General features: G+C 32.6%; 1 protein-coding gene across 1 annotated transcript in view; it reads left to right on the top strand.

Annotated features, from left to right (window-relative positions):
• Nucleotides 1–207: 207 nt before the first annotated feature.
• Nucleotides 208–9,381, top strand: part of LOC135205958 (uncharacterized) — a 42,534-nt gene continuing 33,360 nt past the window's right edge. The window contains exon 1 of the mRNA XM_064237145.1: nucleotides 208–582. Within this exon, the coding sequence (XP_064093215.1) occupies nucleotides 525–582 (58 nt within the window). The 5' untranslated portion in view covers nucleotides 208–524. The remainder of the gene's footprint in view (nucleotides 583–9,381) is intronic.

Below are 9,381 nucleotides of genomic sequence, written 5' to 3'. Positions count from 1 at the left end.
GCACGCGTTACGTTAACAACTCAAGACGAAACCCTTCATTAGCGAAGGCAACCTTTGACGAATGTTAAATGCGACCGGTGTACCTTGCGTGTATGCGAGTGAGTTCGTACGTTGCAGAAGTAACACACGAGGGATGGTGACTTACCTACCCGCGTTACCTGAGTGAGCAGTTTCTTTTGCGCCTCCGATCCATACACATTCGAGAAGAGCGGTCTTAGTTGCGGATTTGTTTTTCACTTTCGCGCAGTTCGGAATTTCTCTGTAATAGATGCCATGTTTTAAATTGAATGTGAATTTCAAGTAATCTAGCTACTGAACTACGGAAATAACCTCTCCTCAAAATCCTTCAGGAAATTGTAATTCTACTTCTTTATATGTGACCAACTATGAAGCTATAATTCTAACTTTAATCACAGCTTTTCGTAACTACTCATTTACCAAAAAAGTTAATACTATTCAGACCAAGAAAACTGTGACTAATAAGCTACAAATCAAACGGTTAATAATTCACCAGCGAATACACTATGCTAAAGATGGAACTCATAAATATCATGATTATTCTCCTAACAGTATCTAACACAGGTAAGTGAGATTTAATTTTCAACTTTACGTCAGAAAATCGTGTAAATTGTTATTTTTAGGTGTCCATGATCTTCGGTTCTTCAGACAATAATAAACAGAGTATGCGTCAGAAAGTGGATCTTGAAAGTTCTAGTATAAAATAAATATTAATAGTTTTTCATGTAAAAAATTGTTAACAAATAAGAGTTTCACTTCCAGTTTTATTTAATCACCGAGAAAATGCGTGAAATTAAAAGGACCGATATTCATAGCAGAAAGTTGGATTTATGTCTTGGCAGGTCGAATTATTATTATTATTATTATTATTATATGTTATGATTATTATTATTATTACATTATTATTATTATTATTATTATTATTATTATATTATTACTGGTGCTACTGGTATTATATTTTTATAAATAATTAAGTATGTATGTATATATACTGTCTTGTAAATACTTTAGTAAACTTGAAATCGTGCATTAAACAGTGCAATCACAGATATTACTGCGTGTCAAATAAACCCACTGCAAAAAAAAAAAATCCCAACAAGCTTAACCTTTAAGAGGTCAATAACAATTTTCATTCGATTTTCCCACAAACATATTGTTCCTTAAGGTCACATATTTAATCGTAAAAGAGTCGCGATTTAAATCAGGAGTGGTTTACCTTGCCGTGTTTCTCTTTTTATAGTTATTGGAAGGAGCATCAACTAAGAATACGAGAGAGAGAGAGAGAGAGAGAGAGAGAGGAAGAATAAATCTGGGGGGGTGGGGGGTTGGTTGGAATTAAAATCTTAACAAAACATATGTATTGTTCCAAACATTAATCCAAAAATATATCAATTAGGAAGCAATCCGTTCCCAAATCCACTTCTTACTGCAACGGCGCTTCCATAAACAACGCAAAAGTACTCTACATTAAATAAGATAACACAACTGAAACCAGACAAGGAATTCTTCATCATTAACGCAGTATATCAACTTGCCAAAGGCGTCGGACCGACCGCCTTAAAAATGCAACTCTCCTCCAAAAGATTTATGGAAGACAGAAGGAAAAACAATTGGTAAATCACTTTAAGTGGTGGAAACCGACCGCCAAGGATGTTTCAAGCGCTTCTTCCCACCATTATTTTCTTTTCATTCTTCTTCTTCTTCTTCTTCTTCTTCTTCTTCTTCTTCTTCTTCTTCTTCCCAGAGAATAAGTGTGGCGCTCTTTGTGGAAGGAAAGTGTTTTGTGAGAAGCCGCTTAGACCAAATAATCTGTATCACCGCAGGCGGTTTATCAATACTGTCCACACTACCTTCCTGATCTTACGGCCCTTTATTTACCTGCATGAGAGAGAGAGAGAGAGAGAGAGAGAGAGAGAGAGAGAGAGAGAGAGAGAGAGAGAGAGAGAGAGAGTTTCGACTTTTCGCCAAATCCTCAGTACATTTACCAAAGAAATATTCCGTTTCTATGCTAACTTTGAGGATAGAAATCATCAATTACTATACGGGGGACGCGGATGGATAACTAGAACTCCGCCAATTAACTGACCGGCATGCTCTAATGAGAACATGAAACGGGAAATTGCCCATCAAATCAAAGTAAATGACTTTACAAATGTAATGGGGGTCGACACGATTCTGATGAGACTTTGGTGTAAATGAACTGATGTTGAGTTCTTCCGTTCAGCAGCTCATATCTTATTCAGCTATCAGATAGAGGAGTGCAGTAGTTATGTGTCTGGAAACATTGGAATATAAAATTTAGGCCCAAGGCCAAGCGCTAGGACCTAAGAAACCATTCAGCGTTGAAAATAATGTCGAATCAATTGTCAGGTGGAATGTAAGATGGAAGAAAGAGGAAATGAATGAAAGTATAGTAAAAGGAATTAAAGGGGTTGCGACCAGGGGGGCTTTAGTAATGCCTACACTGCTCCGTGTGAGGTGCATTGATGGCGGCCCCCTACGGGTATAGTATGTCTTGCTTTCTTCACTATGTTAAATTCACGATTCTGGCGAAAGGTCTTAATGGACAATACACGAGAATAAAACATCACTTGTCAAAAGGAGCAAAAAGGAATCTTTAGTAAGGCCTACAAATACCATATCACATTCAAGAGCAAATTTACAACTGGCAGCGTATGAAACCACTAAACGTAATTTTGACAGATTGGATTACATGAACCTTCAATGTAGAAGGAATTGAAGCGACGTGATATTTATATCCGGATGCAGCAATGAAGAGCTCAAGGTTGTTTATTCATTATGATCTGAGGAATGTGAAATGGGGCGAGAGGGAGGGGAGTTCATATTTTGTATATCTCATCGTTTAAAACCTAATCTGCTTATTGATACTTTTTTTCTGTAAGGTTTAAGGTTAAGTAAATTATTACGCCAAGTGTTCGCTAAGATGTTCATTTAAAAAAACCTGAAGATGAGTCATATATGAATTACTTTTGAAAGAGATTAAGGAAGTTTACATTCATTAAAATTAATTTTACTACACCGAACGAGGTCTACTGACAAGAATTCCACTATCGCGCTGAAGAACTATACAGTTAATAACTATTTACAAATATAAATTTAAATAAGGATATTATTATTTTTATTATTATTATTATTATTATTATTATTATTATTATTATTATTATTATTATTATTATTATTATTCAAAACGTACACGAATCCATACAGAGAAAGCAGTCTTGCAAAGTTAGATGCTGCAAATCCCAAAAGAAAAAGCACGAAAACAACAAAACTAAAATAAAATTCCGACATAGACAAAACAAACTTATAAATACTTTTAGGAACCGGAGTTAACTTCAAATCGGATAAAGGACGCAAATGATTATAACGCTAAAATAGCCCGATCGACTTCTAAGACTTGCGAGCATTAATATTCGTCAACAATACCGGGAAGGATTTTATTTTCTAGGTTAGAAGTGAAATGGCCAGGTTTCTTGAATTATTAAAATAGTATGTTAAAGATACAGAAGTATAAAGGAATGGGTTTCACTGAAAAGTGAAAATCAGTAATGATCAGTTAAAATATTGTGTACAGGAACTATGAAAGAACATTTTAAAGCTTTCTCTATGTATTTTGTCCCCAAGAAGGTGACTGGTATGCCTGAGGGCAAAGTCAATTCTTTAAACCGAGTAATATACGGGTCATAGTAAAGTTGTACCAGAAGGTTGCGGGCTATTCTCTGCTATGTTAGAGGTGAGGGATGCAATTTATGGCGAAACAATTAGTGGTAACTTTTGCTTATGAAGGAATGTTGACGGTTAAGCAGTACCGATGTCGCTTTCTGCCAGCCCTTGAGATTCCGTACAAAGTAGTTTCACAAAGAACTGTCAATATGAAAAATCTACCAACTTTTCCCTGCCATTTTAACAACCTCTTTAATAACCTTCCAGTTCCAAAATACAAGCAAGCATACGAACAATTATCCAAGTTGTATTTGTTTGTGAGGCGGGATAAACATAATTCTGCCTCAAATTGTTCCTATTTTAGGCAAAAATTTAAAATTACGTAATATCCAGTTCACTTACTGATATATAACCCATACTGCAACTGACGTGTTTTGTGTTGACGTAAAATAAACCAGTAACATTTAATCAGACTGCATAAGATCACCATCTGAGGCAGAGCAACTTTGATATATGGAAGCAAGTAAATGATGGAGGGCCATAAATTTTTTTCTTTAAAATCAGTAACTTGAAACTTATATGCCTACTAACAAAGACAACTGGAATAAGGCCACCTTAAATTTGACAAAGAAATTTAACAACTGATTATTTGATAAGGAATGATACTCTCAAATGCTCTTTAACCTCTGTGTAGAGAAAATAAGAGGAAAATTACTTAGAGAAGGAAACTTTCAACCGAGCTTCCAAATCATTGTCTATAATCTTTAAGCTATATGGAGTGACAAACACTATATGGCGGCATTGTTTTCTAGCAAGGTTACACTAGTTCATTATCTCTTAGAAAAAGTACCAAGCAAAGACAGAAGAAAAAAATTTAGTAAACGCGAGAGCAAGCTTGCATGAGTGATTGCTCACGCTTACAATTAAAACTACACACTTTTATTATATATACCAAAAGCAGTGCAATTTTCAAATGTCTGTGGAGATTCGAAACCCGCAAATTGGAATAGGGTGACTAACTTACATCAACAGGTAATTTATACAAGTCACTTACCTTTAGCCAGGATTCGTACCTATGTCATTTGAGCTAGTATATGGGTAGCGGTAAACCTATACATTCGGGCATCAAGAGAAAGGCATGGATTAGAATCATGCCTGGGTAGGTGTAATTAACATATATTCCCTTTGTTATCCCTAAAGTATAGTGATTTCATGGGAAATTGTTTTATTTAATGTATCCCTCTGCCGATAAAAGCATAAAAATATTAAAGCCTTAATGATATTAATTCCCATTTACTTTTCATCTGACCTGAAAGCAGCTTTTATCGTCGTTCAATAGAATTAGAGATATTCAAAGAATCCAGTGAATTAAAATCTAGGAACATCTTTAAAAAATCTGCTGCAAAAAATAAGAAAAAGTGACACATTTCACTCCTGATCAACCAAACACCATGATATCGAGTTAATTAGTTTATTACGGGTTCTACAATCAAATGAATTAATTGAAAAAGGGTAACAGCAATAAGCTAATGTACTTTGACACAACAAACTCTCTCAAGCTATTGGCCAACCTCTTGCGTCTTTGATCGGTTATAATGAATTCAGTTTAGTGCATATATCAACAAATATATAGAAGTTTACCAAAAATACATATTTCGGAACATTCCCCTTCCTATGATGCTTCTGTGTCTAATATAGTTCATGAAAAAAGAAAAGAAATAAAACAGGCAAAGAGTCGACTACGACCTTGAAAAAACCCGACACCAATTGTAGGATCTCTACCCTTCAACAAAACACCCTCCTTCCTCCTCCAGGGGTAGTACCGTTAAGCTAAAACCCTTTGGCGGCAAAACCAACAACCCACGAGGTTACGATCAAATTCCCCAACAACCTTCACGAGATTCCCCAAGGAGCTGACTTCCAGGACTCCCAAAACCATGGTCTTTGAACCTCGACCTCAGGTTCAAGATTTACCTTCATTATTCAAATTTCAATAGGCCTACTGACTGACATATATTTGGAACTGCTTATCAACCATACTCCTGGGAATTTTAAGCTGGATGGATAAGCGTAAAAAAAAATTCACAAAAACTTTAAAATAAAAGGATCAAGTTTATACCTAAGGACGGAACCAACTAAAGTGAGGACTCGTGACACTATGTCAAGGACACGGGTGTTTTAGCGAAATTCAAATCTTGTGTAACAGTACGTAATCTAAAGGTAGCATACATTGAAGTTCTTACTCTGTAACAAAAGTAAAATCTGCACCAGAATGTTTTACACTTCCGAGAGATAGGGAAACATGAATTATTCCAACAGCATTAATAATTATCATTTTTAAATGTAAGAAGACATAAGATTACAGAAATATTTGTACACACACATATACATATATATATAACATATATATGAAATGAACCCGAAACTTTTAAAGGAAATAGCTCAGGTAGACAAAAATGACACTCGCAAACACACACATACTATATATTTATATATACATACACACACACACACACACACACACACACACACACACATATATATATATATATATATATATATATATATATTTATATATGGTATGTGTGTGCGTGCGTGTGAAATATAGTATTATACGAAAATTTATGTAAATCCGAATTTTCTTTTTTCTTGTAAATTTTGAATGGTCCGAAGTGATGAAATGAACCTGAAACTTTTATAGGCAATAGCTCATGTAGATGAAAATGACACACACAAACACACACACACACACACACACACACACACACATATATATATATATATATATATATATATATATATATATATATATTATACATGTGTGTGTGTGTGTTTCTGAGTATGTGCCATTTTCATCTACCTGAGCTATTGTCTTTAAAAGTTTAAGGTTGATTTCATTCCTTTCGAACATTAAAAGTTTACATGAAAAAAAGAAAAAAAGTCCACACTTGTATCAATTTTCGTATAATACTCTAATTTCCCAAGCTTAGTAATTTCACGAATCCATGTATCTTGAAACTTTCAAGAGAAAAGTAATATATGAAAGCTGAACATAAAACTAAAAAAAAAAATAAAATAAAATATTCAGCCTGATATCTTTCATTGATTTCTTATTTCATTCCACAATTATCAACATATGATTTTTACCTCTATATCTTATGACTCATTTTGTCAATGCATTTGACTTTGGCATCTCATTAGCAATCATCATTGTCAGGGTCCATAGAAATAAGTTTAATCATCACTAAACGATATATCTAATGACACCAGCATCCTTTCATGTCTGAATAGTATGTATTTGCCTAGACTCTCGTTATCGTCTCTGAGGTAAAGCTCAGGTGTGAAATGTACCTTTTAAATTTTATTCAGAATAAAGTGCATGAAGAGTCTTAGCTAATAGCATGTTTTACATAACGTTCTGCATACAGACTGAAAGCTGGAAATATTACTATCTTAAAAATTAAAATGTGTGGGAAGACAAAATTGTGAATACCTAAATAACCGACTACTGTCCATGTCAATGTCAAATGGACACCTAATAGACTGGAACTATCCTATAACCAGTCACAATGAGTATATATAATGTTCCAGAGAAAAGCGGCATTGACAAGATACCAGAGCCTGCTGCTGCTGTAAACGTCTTGATTCTCCAAACTCGATTAGATATTATAACATTTATACATTTTAGAATAAATTATAACGATGTATGATTGATATATATATATATATATATATATATATATATATATATATATATATATATATATATATATATATATATATACATGTGTGTGTGAGTGTGTGTGTATAATACTCACATACGCACTCTCGTCCTATATACGTGCATTATATATATATATATATATATATATATATATATATATATATATATATATATATATATAATACTCACACAAACTTAAAGTTAATATTTCAGTCTAATGAATCCTGCCTTGTCATGGAATATATACAGCTAAAAACTTAAATTTTTCTATATTAAAAAGATTCTCACGCCACCAAAAGCGAGAGATAGACTGGCCTTTTTCACGCAGAACATGCGAGAGATCTCATCCTTCTCTATTCATAAGTGACCTAAACTTGTCAATCATCCCTGGGAATGTGGTCACAGGGCGTTGGATTATTCACTGACTCCGACGCCTCGAGTCAACCTTGACCATTAACGTTAACCTTGTCTTCTGAGGGACACTGTGTTTCAGGTGATAAAAGGCAGCGATTCACATACAATTACCTTAACACACAAAGTGGGAAGAATAATGTGAGGAAGTTATGGTTTTTTGAATCGCTACTTTCCTAAAACTTACAACAAAATATTTTTTTATACAATCAGGAATAATTCATTCATTCCGATCAAAATTCTCTCTCTCTCTCTCTCTCTCTCCTCTCTTCTCTCTCTCTCTCTCTCTCTCTCTTCTCTGGCGTGTTTATATATATACTTATATATAATAATTATTATAGTAATACTTATATATATATATATATATATATATATATATAATATTATATAATATGATATAATATTATATTACGATATTTATATATATATATTATTTACATATAATATTACTGTATTTAGTATTAATATATTATGTTATGTATATATACATATTATATATATATATATATATTTACATATATATACTGTATTTACGTATATATCTAATGTATATATATAACATAATTTATATATTATATTTACGTATATATATATTATATATAATATATATATATCTATATATAGATTAATATATATATATATCATATATATTAATATATTATATTGTATGATTATATATATATACATATTTATTATATTTATATATATATTTATATTTACATATATATACTGTATTTCGTATATAGATATATTCTATATATACATCTTTATATATAATATAGTTACGTAATATATATATATTAATAATTATTAATATTATATAATGATATATATTATTATATATTATAATAATATATTCTAAATATTAGATATATATCATATATATATCGGGTGTGTCATAAGCCTACGCTGATTATATGTACTTGGTTTCGTACAAGCAGCATGCTAAAGCACACAAGCTTTTGTTGCACATGCACAAAAAATTAAGTAGAAATAAGTATTTACACATGTACAATTGAGATTGTTAATGTAAAATGATTTACTGCGCATTGTCATGAACACAACTGCTTCCTTCTATCTTGATTATGAGGGAACAAAAAACAAAACGATGACTTATAAAGAGTTTAACACTTTGGTTTACATCACTACATACTCTTAAATACACGAATACACACAATTATATATTCAGAATCAGTGAAATGTATGTATTTTCATTCTTCAATATTAAGCAGTTTCATTTAACAGGAAGTGAGTAGAGAGAAAATAAGGCAATGATCACTGTCGCTTTCATATCCTAACAGCTGAATCGTGGAAGAACAAAAGGAACAGAAAACTACTACAACATCAGTTACTTTAAAAAACACTTGTACAAAAGGCTTACCAGCATTGCTCTGAACCCCATACACACAATACGTCATTCACCTTCATCTTACAGTCTCCTCCATATTTTTTCTCTACTTTCCTCTCGTAATATTACCAAATCATACACACTTTCCACGGTGCTCTTCATTATTTCCAGATGATCTATCCACCTCAAAACTTTT

Source organism: Macrobrachium nipponense, chromosome 29, assembly GCF_015104395.2.
Source record: "Macrobrachium nipponense isolate FS-2020 chromosome 29, ASM1510439v2, whole genome shotgun sequence".
NCBI classification, from domain to species: domain Eukaryota; kingdom Metazoa; phylum Arthropoda; class Malacostraca; order Decapoda; family Palaemonidae; genus Macrobrachium; species Macrobrachium nipponense.
This window is presented reverse-complemented; position numbering and strand designations above follow the sequence as displayed.